This window comes from Panthera leo, chromosome A1 (genome assembly GCF_018350215.1).
Source record: "Panthera leo isolate Ple1 chromosome A1, P.leo_Ple1_pat1.1, whole genome shotgun sequence".
Taxonomy (NCBI): domain Eukaryota; kingdom Metazoa; phylum Chordata; class Mammalia; order Carnivora; family Felidae; genus Panthera; species Panthera leo.
In genome coordinates this window covers 98,880,371-98,895,578 of record NC_056679.1, presented here as the reverse complement: position 1 = coordinate 98,895,578, position 15,208 = coordinate 98,880,371, and the positions used below count along the sequence as shown (strand labels likewise).

Here is a 15,208-nt window from a genome sequence, read left to right as displayed (position 1 = left end):
GCTTTGCAAGTTCAAAGATGTGATTCTTCACATGCCAGAAAGGATCCCAATCCTGACCATAAGAACATTCTCCCTCTTACCAATCACTTTTTCACTATCTGTGAATTGAGACAGCAATAGACCCTCTGAGGAAAAACATTCCCAATTTTGAAAAATGTTGCACAATTTATGCCCTCCCTGGAAGATCATGGTGCATATTAACACTTTTGACTTTTTAATTACATAAGCATTAAGTACATATGTGTAAAATTTAAAACCTACAGAAAAACGAAATGCAGCCCTACATTAATTAACATGATAAAGGCTCTGAAAAGTCTTGATATGTAGAAACCTGACTAAATTTGTTTAGTGCAGCATTTCCCAAAATGTTAAGATAATGCAGTTTGCATTTCTCCTATGAAACACCTATTGATCTATATTGGAAAACAATGCCCTAGGTGGCTAACCAGTCTATAACAGATCGATGCAATTATTTCTTCTTCATTTTTTAGGCTTATTTATTTATTTTTGAGAGAAAGAGAGAGAGAGAAAGCACAGGGGAGGGGCAGAAAGGAGAGAGAGAGAGGGAGAGAGGGAGAGAGGTAGAGAGGGAGAGAGGGAGAGAGGGAGAGAGGGAGAGAGAGAGAGAGAGAATCCGAAGCAGGCTCTGCACTGTCAGCGCAAAGCCTGATGTGAGGCTTGAACCCACAAACCATGAGATCATGACCTGAGTCGACATCAAGAGTCGGACGCTTAACAGTCTGAGCCACTCAGGCGCCCCATAATGAAAAGTTAATCGAATGCAATCTTTGAAGCCTGCATGAGACAGATGACAGTTAATAATATATGGCAACATGAGTTAACTGTCAAGATGAAAATAAAGAGAGTAATATTCGCTAACATCATTAGAGGCTTATCGTGCTCCAGACACTGAATGTTCTACATGGATTACCTCATTTAATGTTCAAAACAACCATAAAAGGCAAGCATTTATTTATTGATTCTTGTTTCATACAGAAGAAACTGAGTAATATGCTCAAGGCATGCACTTAGAAAGAGGCAAAGCTGGACTTTAGATACATGCATTTTAAACCCAGAATTCATCTTCCAGTAATTAAAGCGAACTGCCTTCCACTGTGTCCTAGGCAATCCTATCACTTACACATGCAGAATCCCAAGTCATAGGAATAAACTCGGGAATAGGTAATTGTTATGCAGAACTACCCAGGGAAATCTAGGAAAAATAATAGGGTTTATTCACCATAATTTATGTCAAGTCTGGATACCTTTGTTACCATAAAACCTTTCCATTTGTGTGTGTCTCCTTTCACTTTACGAAGGAGCCCGATGATTGGAACATTTTTATTTTCTTCTTCCCTATCCAAAAATAACTGCAGTGACAGCATATTTTCAAATGGTGGTATATTCTACACAGAGCTGAAAATTAAAAAAAATGTATCTGCAGTCAAAGAATTATTTCATATTACTTTTCATTTTTCTTTGGAAGGATTATTCATACATTAATCCCTAATTCCAAAATACAAAATATGTTGTGTTTGTGAGTGAATAGTGTGAATTTTTTTATCATTTTCTCCCTACTGCATACTTTTCAAAGTGCTAACATTAAGTTTCTGCAAATCAAATTCTATTTTGACATATAGACTTTTAAGAAGCAAAAAGAAAGTCATGCAAAAAGCACTTGATTTAAAGACCGGAAAAAGTTACTAAAATATGGAATGCCAACTTCTAAAAAATGCACACTTTTCATGTTTTGTTCTCAGAAGACAATATACAAGTAATGAGTAAGGCACTTCTGCAGCTCTCCGTAGCGTCTTCATTCCCTGGTGACCTCTTTAGAGCATCTGAAAATGGGGGGGGGGGGACAAAAAACCTATCTGTAGAAAGAATCTTTTTCTTTCACTCCATACATACTTCTTGAGCCATTACTTTCCTAGATGTTGAGGATTCTGTAGTGAAAAGAAATGATAATGTCCGTACCCTGAAGGAACTTCCATTTGGCAGGGAGGAGACGGTCAAGAAATTAAAAAAAAAAAACAAAACAAATGCATAAATGAGAAATCACAGAGTGGTTGGTAACTACAGAGAGAAAAGCTACAGAGAGACAACTGTGTGCCAAGTGGCTGAGTGTGTGATAGGGAGTGACAGAGACACATATGGACAGTGACAGCTCAGGCTGATGGTCTGAAAGAGGTACCATAGCCACTGGGGGCTAAAAGAGTGGAAGGGGCCAGTCATGTGCATACTAGTAGCAAAGGCCTGGAAGCACGAATGAGTCTGGGAAGCCCAAAGAACCCAAAGAATAGTTTGCGTTGGTAGAGAAGAAGGTAGAGGCATCTGACTGATAGGTGAGTTCTAGGGTCAATGGGGCCACAGCAGACTGACCACAAGGTACACAAACACGGTAAGGAAACTGAAGGAGCCCTGGTGACAATAGGAGGCCACAGTTTTCAAAATGGGCTGACACTCCTTCTCTCTCTTTTTTTAATGTTTATTTTTGAGAGAGACAGAGAGAGCAGGGGAGGGGCAGAGAGAGAGGGAGACACAGAATCCAAAGCAGGCTCCAGGCTCCGAGCTGTCTGCACAGAGCCCTACACGGGTCTCGAACTCACGAACCGTGAAATCATGACCTGAGCCAAAGATGGATGCTTAACCGACTGAGCCGCTCAGGCACCCCGTCGTTCTTTTCTGCTTCAACCCCTACTTTGCGTGCTCTGAGGAAAATGGATTGTAGGATGGCAAGGGAGGAAGCAAGGTCTGCTTAGGAATTCATGTAAGGATGGTCTAATTAAAGAATGAGGGGAGTGAAGATGGTAAACAGGAGTCAGGATATGTTCTTCAGTCAGATTTGACAAAACTTCCTAGTGGATAAGACACGCACGGTGAGTCCAAAGGAGGAAGCAAGAACGATCCCAAGACTCTGGGCCCTGGCAGCTGGTGCGATTATGGAGTGATTTACTGACAGTGAGGAAACTGAAGAAAGAGAAAGAAGAGTGGCAGATCTAGGCATTGATTCTTAAGTTCTGCTTTTGACATGTTTATTTTGCAACACCAATCAAACGTCCAACAGAGATGATGCGTGGGCTCTGGGGAGAGGTGAGGGTCAGGGCTGTGAATCTGGGAGTTACTCACATACAGCTGCTGATGGAGCTTTGAAGGACTAGATGAGGTTAGCATGGAGGGGAGGAAGGAAGAGAGCTCTCAGATTGAATATGTGGGCCCAGCAACATCCAGTGGTGGAGGAAGCCAGAAGGATTCAGCCAACAGCACTACGGAGGGGTGGCCAGTCAGAGGGGAAACGTGAATTGACCAGTTCAGCACCCAGAACCTTGGCAGGTACCACAACAATAACCAAAGAGGAGAGCATTCTGGCTTTATTTCACCTACAGCTTTGCGTTTATAGCAGGTTCACTGACCGACATCATTAGAAGTACTTGTGTGCCGCCTAAGGTTGAATGTACACAATACTTGTCCAGAATAACTTCCATGGTGTTTTGATTTAACAATAAAATCAAACAAGCCCGTCTCAGAAGCACACTTTCCTGCAGGTTATCAATCACTGCACACAAGTGTGAAGAAATGCAACATGGCCACGGAGCTGCTTCATCATTGCACCTGCAGACGTTGCTGCCATTATGCTCTACAAGGTTTCGCTCTTACCATGTTCAAGGTCATTCGGGTGGATGAATAAATTTAAGATCAATTTCATTCACTGTTTTGTTATGGAACTGCACAATACTGCAAAAGTTCTGCTACATAGTCCTCATATTCTTCTTTTCACTTCACTAACTGAAAAAGGAGACTCCACCATGGCTGGCAAGTTCGTTGCACATCCCATGTTTAAAAATTCTGAGGACTACTGAACAATACTTATGTTATGTTTTGAGCCACACTTGTTTTAGTTCCTCTCTACCATCACTATTCATCCTTATTTCCTGTACTCGAATTATTACTTCGTATCTTCTCTCTGATTTACTTCCAACTCCCTTCACTTACATTGCTTTTATACAAATATATATATATATATATATATATATATATATATATATATACACACACACATGTATATACATATACATACATACATATATATACGTATATATATGTAGATATGTGCATATACATATATACGTATATACATGTATATACATATATACATATATACGTATATATACATGTATATATGTATATGTATACACACACACACACACACACACACACACACACACACATTGCCATACTCTGAACCTATCAAGGGCAAAACCATGTTTTGGTAATCTTCACATCTCTCACTTCTAACAAAGTGCCCAGTACAAAGCACATTTTCACCAAGCGTTGAGTGAATGCGTGAATTAAGTAATCTACTAAATTAGTTCAAACTGTTCTTTTTTAGTTTGACAAAAATGATAAAGCTATCAAAGGACTGCTTTATTATATTTAAATTAACACACTTAAGAGAAATTTTCAATTTTCCTATTGCTGAGATTTATCAGTCTTCCAAACTGTCCCAACTTTCTTTAATTTGGATATGTAATTTTCATCAGTGTGCTGGTATAATAAACCATTTTGAGTGACAACTGCTATTCAATTGACATTAGATTTTTTTTTTCTTAGCCTTAGGAACTAGCAATGTGGTTGAACTCAATAACATCATTAAATGTTGGATTTTCTCTTTTGTTCAGTGTGGCAAATACTTCTGAAGAAGTATTTTAAAATTTAGAGTCCTGGGGTGCCTGGATGGCTCAGTCAGTTAAGCATCTGACTTTGGCTCAGGTCATGATCTCATGGTTCATGAGTTCTAGCCCCACATTGGGCTCTCTGCTGTCAGCAAAGAGTCTGCTTCAGATCCTCTATCCCCCTCTCTCTCTGCCCTTACTCCATTCTCTCTCTCTCTCAAAAATAAAATAAAAACATTAAAGTAAAATAAAGTAAAATTTATAGTTCTTATAAGCATTATGAAAAGTTACCGTAAATTCTATATCACTATTTCTACTAGTCAACTTTATAATTATTTCAACAGTGAATTCTCTGTTTTCAATGAACTATCCTCAGCTAAAAGAGTTAAATATTAGACCTGAATGTTTTTCCTAGAAAAATTATAAATGAGTTGGAGAGGTTCTATCACTGTCTGTTAAGTACAACAGAAATCTTAAAGGTACAAAATACTTCACTGGAGAGCAGATACACTGTCTGGTTGGAGATTACCAAGACTTCATTTTGATGGAAAATGCTAAGCCTGCAGTGCTCTGCTTTTTCTGTAAAAGTCATATCAAACAGAATACATGGAAATGAGGCCCTGAATTCTCTGGCTCACTAGGTCAGCTGAAGGTCTTAGGAACTCATATTGAATAAGTGACTTGCAAAATATTAATCATCAGTTAATATAAGAGCTAGAATATAAATTTAAGAAATCTTCATTTCTAGCCTTATCTTCACCGTGTGATTTGATCTTGGTTGTGTCATTTAGTTTTATGGTGAAATCACATTATTTATTAAAAAGAAAAGTAAAATAAAAAGCCATTCTAAATATCTCTCCATGAGTATTGCCTATCAATATAAATATAGACAGGTTTTCTAATCTCTTTCTCCTGATTTAGTCAAAAACTTACCTTTACTTTCCATTGGGTGTGTTTTTATATTTACATAGACCTCAATAACTTGTATTTTATTTATCTGAAAAGTGGAATTTTAGAAGATAGGTATAGCTAAATCCCAACTAGCATTCCTTCTTGTTTTACAAGTAGGACATATTAAAACGAAGACAATTCGTGGTGTGAGTCCTAACTGTTAAAAACCGTGTGATTATTACAACTCCATATCTGAAAAAAATGTTTACTAATTACATTATTTAATTGAATTCGCTGTACAGGCGAATTAACAGGCTCTCAACTACAAAATTGATACTACTCAGAGGAATTCATTTCAAATAGGGTATTTCCAAACACACAACCAAAGGATGTAACTGATTAAAGAAAAATAGAAAAATATTAGACCTGAATATAGGTCTGAATTAGACCTGAATAGACCTGTTTGAAAACAGGTCAAAATATTCCCAATATTTGACATTATCCAGACATCTTTTACTTTTGGTTTTACATATAATAAATTTTCTCTTCAAATTCAATAGTTAACTGACCATGGCATCTTTCAGATTTTATCTAGTGTGGAAAAATTTAGTATTCATATTTAACACAAAGGATAACTGGAGTCCTGTATAGATAGGAACACTGAAATAAAATTATTACTCCAGAAGCATCACAGCTTAATAAGTAATAAGCCCGTATTCTTTCATATATAGAAAAGTACTGATACCAATGAAATATTTATTGTTACCCTTTGATCGTGGGAAAATAAAAATTTGCAACAAACGAACATTGTTGACCTTGACTGTACATGTTTTCACTTCATTAAGGATTCACAGCTGTTAAAGGTAATGATCCTTCTTATGGTCACATATGGTGTGGTCGACTATCCCTGAATTATGAATGAGTTCTAAACAACACAAATCAACTTTTAAGGGGAAAAAATGAGCATAATTCAATATTGGTTCTAAATAATCATACATTGTATGTGATTTTTGTTTTTTTAATGGCCCAAATGACTAGTTGTCTGTAGTCAATATTATAAAGGGAAGTTATGGAAATGTAAACTAGTTTTGTTCATAAAAAGCATAGGTATGCTAACATGAACCCATTAATCCTGGCACCTTGAAAGTTAAATCCTACAATTAAATAAACAGTATAAGTATTCCTTAAAATACCTTTGGAGCTCCACAGAGCAAACAATGCTTAATTTCATGGTATTATTATAGATATTTTCCTCTATGGAATTTAAACATAAAACATAACTTCTATGTTGTGAAAATGACATATGACAACTTATATGGCGATAACTAGTGTTGTGATTGTTACCTGTTTTCAAGGTCATTATTTAATAACTTGAATATCCAAATATCTAATTGTTAATTATCATTTCTGTATACATTTAGAATAACAAATGATATACTGGACTTGCAAGTTTCTTAGAAATGCTGGTATGTGTTGTCCAATTCCCTGCGAGCGTCATGTCAGGGTGGGGCTGACCTTCTCGGGCATTTCCTGGTATCCTGTTGTCTGCCTGCTGCACTGTTTCCCTGTTTCATCATGTGGGGAGGTGGGAGTAGGTTATGGAGCTTCTGTTAAAAAAATTAGAGAACTTTTAAAAATAGCGTATTGACTTTAGACTTTTCCAAACACACTGAACTGAACAGGTGCAGGAGATTATGTAGGGGGGAGGGGGAAGCATGAGTCAGGATGAAGGAACTGGCTGTAGCAATGGAGATGCGCACACAGATGAGAGAGAGGAGAAGTTCACATATGAAGTGTGTGCAAGGAGCAAATGCACATGCAGGGAGCTACATCATGTGGCTGAAAACATAAGAATGGTGGTATAGAGATCAATCAATAAAATGTCCAGGAACTTTTCACTGACTACCTGGTCTAACAAAAGCTTGCTATATAGCAAGTCACTGGAAATTTTCCTGAGACTAACACATAACCGGTTTTGTTCTGCACACATTAATCGATGCTGTTTTAGTATTGCTGCCCAATGAGTCATTAATGTACAAAAATAAGGACCAGCTCTAGAGACAGTGATCAGGAACAGAAGGGGCATTCGGTCAAGTGCCAGAAACCAATATAAATACCCCACAAGCAGTGTGGTGGTGTTGAGTAGCATCTGGAAACCAGAGAGCAATCCTCAAATATTTGAAAGGATGCCTTTTCTTAGGAAACCAAGACTGGCTGTGTGAAGGGCTAATGGACTGAACCAACCTCAGAGAAACATCCCCTAGAGCCTGTTAACAAAAGACTACACTAAATCTGAGCGACAGATGAACTTAGAGCAGAGGCTAAGTTTGGCAGTGCTATTGTAAAATCTCTAAGTACCAGAGGGTAGTGAATACAGAGCCCATGGCCTGTGAGGTCTAAATACAGAGTTGATGGTCCATAAGGTTGCACCCAACCCAGAGATGCTAGATCACTGCTCCCCAAATATGGAGTCCTCAGTCCCTGCCTTAAACCTCCAGTAGCAGGTTCTTCAAACACTGAAGTTGCTATACTTGTACCTTGTTCAAACTAGGTATCCACAAAAGGACATGAACTATGTCAGTCTGCCCAATCATTCACTCATTCTGTCACTAACTACCTACAGAGCCCTGTGCTTTGTCAGTACTGGTAAAGAGAAAGGGCACAATGTTCTCATTATCTAGCTTCTTCCTGTTCAAGTCTTGATTTTCTTTATCTACAAAATAACTTTGAATATTTAATAGTAGAGGAAATGCAAAATCATACTTTGGAATAAGCTCAAGGCAGTTAACTTTATCACTTGTCTGCTTATGATGAATACTCACTCATTCATGAAATACTCACTGAACACCAATTATGTGCCAGGAGCCCTTCTAATTCTGGGGAATAAAACACCCAGAATCCCTGACCACACTTTTATTATATACATGTGGATTACAGGAAACATTTCTGTTAATAATGAATTATAATTATAAAATTTGAATGTAAAAATTACTAATTTAAAAAATAATCAGAGATTCATAAACTTATAACGCTGAAATAGAAAAACAAAGAAAGGGTCAAAAATTAGGCTATCTATATTAATACCTCTGATGGAATTTATGCACTTTTGTTTTCCCCTCCTTTCCCCCAAAATCATTTTTAAGTTTATTTATTTATTTTGAGAGGGAAACAGAGACATTGCAAGCAGGGGAGGGGCAGAGAGAGAGAGGGAGAGAGAATCCCAACCAGGCTGTGCACTGTCAGTGCGGAGCCCAACGTGGGGCTCAAACTCAGGAACCCAGAGATCATGACTTGAGCAGAAATCAAGAGTAGGATATTTAACAGACTGAGCCACCCAGGTGTCCCGTGCCCAAAATCTTTTATATGAAAAGGCCACTAAAACAAAGGCCTAAGGCAGGGAATGTCGATTTTTCCCATGGAACACTACTGTTTCATTCTGCACATTAAGACACACGGGAGATGGGTTGTAGAAGTAAGGCATCCACGGCCAGACTCTCTAAACTATGTGGCCCAGTGAAGATACTAATTTGCTTCTCTTTTCTTATCTCTGAGAGGGAGGTATTAAAAACAAAAACAAAAACAAAACAAAACAAAAAACCCTAGAAAACAAAAAAAAAACCCACAAAAAACAAACAAACAAACAAAAAACAAAACATACATGCATCAGATGATCAATGTAAGAATTAAATGAGCTAATACATGGACAGGATTTAATACTCTTTGAAGCACATTAGTGTTTGCCCTCACTTCTGTTATTAAATCCGAAGAGCACGGCAGAAACAATACACATCAGAATCTTCACCGACAGAAGTTGCCAGAACACTTCAAATAAACAATTTGGAACTTGACACTTTAGCCTTGTCATTAATCTCAGTGTCAAATATTCTCTGGGCAATCTAGCAGCAGACCATGCCGCCATAGTTGAGTCTCCATATGTTCCCCCTCACAGCAAAGTACAAGTGCCAGCCTCTAAGTTCACTGCCAGAACTCACCAGCTTCATAAAGGCTACCACTTTTATTCATGTTTTCCATTCTGACAGTATAGATTCCGTTCTTCTGTCTGGCAGAGACTGTCTGGCTTTGCACAGTAGAAAAAAAACAAAAAACAAAAAAAACCAAAAAACTTACCAAGCCATTCTAGCCATAATTTGTGATCTTATTCAGCAACAGAACTTTTTGGCCAACTACAAGCTAAACAATATCTTCCTTCATTCCCAACCCCCACCATGTATTTCTGAAAGAGTCTCAGACTAGGCTAAAACCAAAATGGAAAAAGGTTTCAAAATTATCTGGTAAACATTCGAAGGAGATCATGAAATCGCGTTTCAATTATCCGGAGTATCAGTTCCCATTCTAGAAGGAAAACATCTGAACTCTATGCTTGGAAGCAGCTACTGTGAAACAACAGAATATGATCTGGGTTTGTTAGAGGGGGAAAGCAGCAAACCTGAATTCTTGACAAATGTGCATTTACATTTTTGGCTTTTGCAGAACTAATCAACATCCACAATCTGTTTTAATAACTCCGTCCTGAGGATTTGCTTATTTTTCCAACAACAAGGGGCAGACAAAAGCCCACAGGATAAAAAGTGAATGTTGAAGAGGTTTTTCAAAAAGCATGATAGGTTTTACACTGAGCAGGCCCCATTATCTAGTCTCCTTCTGATCAACCACACACATTTGTAAAATGTGTCACATGCACCGGGTCATGGTCTGGTAATCGAAGAAAAAGATGTCTCTGTCTTAAGCTATCACGTTTCTCTAGGAATCAAACACACACCCATACCCACAAGCCCCAAAAACCATCAATGGAATCCATGTGTGCTAGTGTGCTTTGCTAAGGAAAGCTCCATTCAAATTCTAATCAGTATCCAACTGGCTGCAATGAAAGTTCCTGAGGGAAAGTGATAACCTCTTACTCATGTTTAGAACATTAGCATCTGAGGATCAAAGGAGATTTGTTTATGGCCAAACAAACATAATTAATACTCAGCTCTTAGGCTAAGCTTCAGGGCGCTATTGGACTTTTGGTCCAGATTTCTTAAGTGAATCATGTGTCTGGATACAAAGAATTAAAATGGGGTGGCAGGGGTTCAGTTTCATTTTAGTGGCCATCATCTATAGGATCTATGACTGCCTTAAAGAAAAAAGTAATTTTTCAGCATATCAGCATATCACTATGCTGTTGAAATTGCAACAAGAAACCCAGAAAAGCCTTCAGTAAAAATACATTTTAAAAACTGAATTTAATTATGTGATAGATCATATGTGTAAAGCAATCCTATTTATAACAGGATTATTATAAATATAATAGCAATATTCAAATTTTGGATAATGTGTTAGTTACTTTGTCCAAATGGAAGGTAAAATGATGGTTTGGATTTCATGTAAATGATATGGAAATACCTTTAGGGGATTTAAGTCATGAATTTTAGTAATAAAAGGCTTATAGAATTATTGAAAAAATATAGAGCATGATCTTCCATAGGGCAATTGGAGATTGAAGATTTTTTTCTCAAGATTTAAGAGAAAGAAGAAAGTAGCAAAAAAGTTTACAAACTTCAAATTGAAACCAATTGCAACTTAAGTGCTACCAAAAAGACAATGGTGAAATCTGACTATAAAATCTAGCATACCTCATTTATAGTATACCAACACGAGCTATGATTGCACATTCTATGATTATTCAGAAAACCAGCAATTACACAAGATGCGATCCTTATTTTAAAATTCAAGCTTAATTACCAGGTTTCTCTCACTGTATTTAGATTCGTGCAAGATGCACTATATCCATGATCCATGTATAAATTCATGGGTAAATAACAGCATTATGTGTCCTTTAATTACTGCTGAACTCCTAACTGGATGCTTTTGCCTAAAATCTTCATGAAGTATGCACAACGCTCATGTTTTTATCCAGTAAGAATCTCAGTTGCAGAAAGGAAAGCGATATAATCACTAATCCCTCACTTCAGTAAAATGAAAATGTGACTTTTCAGAATCAAAGTATGATCAAAACACCTAAGTGCTCAATTAAAAAAATAAACAAACAAACAAACAAACAAACACAGGCATTAATACCCATGCTGAAAAGGACTTTAAGGTTTTGTGGAAGGAGGATGTGAGTAATATATACATGCTTCACTGAATAATGCAATAAAAGAATTGCATGTATTAGCATTTTAGAACCCAAAATAACATATTTTTAAGATTATCAAATTAAATAATGTATGTATGGAAGCTTTTTTAGCTTTAAAGTATATTTGACTGTAGTTAATATTGATCTCAAAATTAAGAACTCATGTTGCCACATCAGATATTCAGAGTTTAAATAAGAGTTCAGCATTGAAATAGAGTATTTCAAGGCAGGTGAATTTTGAACCAGTTACCTTTGTTGTGCAAGGGAATTTATTGACCTGGCTAGCAGACATATGGAAAATGATGGACACAACCCATAACCTTCTCGGCTACAAATCTATACACTAAATGGTAAGGAACTGCTTTTCTAAGAGAAACACAGGAATGATTTGACAAAATTTATATTGCTTCCAGTCTACTTTCATGCCTGTATTCTTATTATTTTAATCTTGAAACTTTTCATGGTCTAAAAGCCTGGATGAATGACTCCTCATCCTGAGATTATCATTATCAGTTTCCACATGATTTGACAAATATCCCTGAACAGTTTGAAAAGGGAAGCCAAGGGATGTAAATTGATGAAGAATATCCATTCTTATAAAAGGAAAGCACATATTTTTGCGAGATATGATCTTCCCAAGATGAAGAGTCAGCTCTATTCTGAATATAAGCAGTTTTGAGGATTAATTTGCCTCACAGAATACCGAGACCAGCAGCAGACATCTTCTTTTTGACAACTTTCTGATTCCAGGACGATAATGAGAATGAAGATCTCAGTTTACACTCCAAAACTCCAACCAAAAATGGGTTAATCTCATTTTATTTTGTATGGGTCAAACACAACCACAGAACCTTGGATCACAGCAGAATTAAAAATAAAAAAATAAATTGAATTAAATTAAAATTAACAAAAAACAGATGAAATACCATTTAGAAGTTTAGGAAAGCTTAATAATTATCACAATATACTTTTGAAAGAAATATAATTTTTTTAATGTTTATTGATATTTGAGAGACAGAGACAGAGAGTGAGGGCAGAAGGGGCAGAGAGAGAGGGAGGCACAGAACCCAAAGCAGGCTCCAGGCTCTGAGCTGTCAGCACAGAGCCCAGCGCAGGGCTTGAACCCATGAACTGTGAGATCCTGACCTGAGCCAAAATTGGACGCTTAACTGACTGAGTCACCCAGGCGCCCCAAGAAATGTAATTTTTTTAAGTTTATTCATTTTGAGAGAAAGAGACACAAAGAGAGAGAGAGAGAGCACAGAAGCAGGGGAGAGGCAGATAGGGAGAGAGAGAATCTCAAGCAGGGTTCACGTTGTCAGTGCAGAGCCTGATGGAGGGTTTGATCCCACAAACTGTGAGATCATGACCTGAGCCAAAATCAAGAGTTGTACGCTTAACCAATTGAGCCACTCAGGCACCCCAAGAATTGTAGTTTTATCATTAAAAATAGATTAGAAAACTCTAGCCTAATAGAAACAGCCCTATAATTAATAGATTAAAATGCCTTTTTTCAGGATATAAAACCATGAATTAGTATGCTAGCCATTTTTTTCTAACTACTAAACTGTGTATAAAATTTGAACTGTTCAAGCAGTAAACAAATCTTCACCTTGAAGACATGTCTACAGTTTTGTGTTTCTACTTGTTGGACAGCTTTGCACCAACTACTGTTCACTTCTGCCTCCTATTTTGAATGCTAATGTAATCATCATCAATTCTTTTTTTTTAATATGAAATTTACTGTCAAATTGGTTTCCATACAACACCCAGTGCTCATTCCAACGGGTGCCCTACTCAATGCCCATCACCCACTTTCCCCTACCTCCTCCCCCCCATGAACCCTCAGTTTATTCTCAGTTTTTAACAGTCTCTTATGATTTGCCTCCTTCCATCTCTGTAACTTTTTTCCCCTCTTCCCCTCCCCCCATGGTCTTCTGTTAAGTTTCTCAGGATCCACATAAGAGTGAAAACATAAGGTATCTATATTTCTCTGTATGACTTATTTCACATAGCATAACACTCCACTTCCATCCACATTGATACAAAAGGCCATATTTCATTCTTTCTCATTGCCACGTAGTATTCCATTGTGTATATAAGCCACAATTTCTATATCCATTCATCAGTTGATGGACATTTAGGATTTTTCCATAATTTGGCTATTGTTGAAAGTGCTGCTATCAACATTGGGGTACAAGTGGCCCTATGCATCAGCACTCCTGTATCCCTTGGGTAAATCCCTAGCAGTGCTATTGCTGGGTCATAGGGTAGGTCTATTTTTAATTTTTTGAGGAACATCCACACTGTTTTCCAGAGTGGCTGCACCAGTTTGCATTCCCACCAAAAGTGGAAGAGGGTTCCCATTTCTCCACATCCTCTCCAGCATCTATAGTCTCCGGATTTGTTCATTTGAGCTACTCTGACTGGAGTGAGGTGATATCTGAGTGTGGTTTTGATTTGTATTTCCCTGATGAGGAGCAACGTTGAGCATATTTTCATGTGCCTGTTGGCCATCATGATGTCTTCTTTATTAAAAAAATTTTTTTTTACGTTTATTTATTTTTGAGATAGAGACAGAGCATGAACTGGGGAGGGTCAGAGAGAGAGGGAGACACAGAATCCCAAACAGCCTCCAGGCTCTGAGCTGTCAGCACAGAGCCCGACGCAGGGCTCGAACTCATGGCCCGCGAGATCATGACCTGAGACGAAGTCGGACGCTTAACTGACTGAGCCACCCAGGTGCCCCCTGGATGTCTACTTTAGAGAAGTGTCTACTCATGTCTTCTGCCCATTTCTTCACTGGATTATTTGTTTTTCGGGTGTGGAGTTTGGTGAGTTCTTTATAGATTTTGGATACTAGTCCTTTGTCCGATATGTCATTTGCAAATATCTTTTCCCATTCCATCGGTTGCCTTTTAGTTTTGTTTATTGTTTCCTTTGCAGTGAAAAAGCTTTTTATCTTCATGAGGTCCCAATAGTTCACTTTTGCTTTTAATTCCCTTGCCTTCAGAGATCTGTTGAGTAAGAAACTGCTGCAGCTGAGGTCAGAGGTTTTTCCTGCTTTCTCCTCTAGGGTTTTGATGGTTTCCTGTCTCACATTCAGGTCTTTTATCCATTTTGAGTTTATTTTTGTGAATGGTGTAAGAAGGTGCTCTAGTTTCATCCTTCTGCATGTTGCTGTCCAGTTCTCCCAGCACCATTTGTTAAACAGACTGTCTTTTGCTCCATTGGATATTCTTTCTTGCTTAGTCAAAGATTAGTTGGCCACACTTTTGTGGGTCCAATCTAGAGTCTCTATTCTATTCCATTGGTCTATTCTATTCCATTGGTGTCTGTTTTTGTGCCAATACCATGCTGTCTTCATGACGACAGCTTTGTAGTAGAGGCTAAAGTCTAGGATTGTGATGCCTCCTGCTTTGGTCTTCCTCTTCAATATTACTTTGGCTATTCGGGGTCTTTTGTGGTTCCATACAAATTTTAGGATTGCTTGTTCTAGCTTTGA

General features: G+C 37.7%; 1 protein-coding gene across 2 annotated transcripts in view; it reads right to left on the bottom strand.

The window, feature by feature from the left end:
* PRR16 (proline rich 16) overlaps window positions 1-15,208 on the bottom strand; it is a 200,556-nt gene that overhangs the window by 57,883 nt on the left and 127,465 nt on the right. The window contains exon 2 of one of the 2 annotated variants that reach the window (XM_042933698.1): window positions 7,080-7,171. The exons of the other annotated variant lie outside the window; for it this stretch is intronic. Coding sequence (XP_042789632.1) covers window positions 7,080-7,091 — 12 coding nt within the window. The 5' untranslated portion in view covers window positions 7,092-7,171. The remainder of the gene's footprint in view (window positions 1-7,079; window positions 7,172-15,208) is intronic. 2 annotated transcript variants of the gene reach the window in all.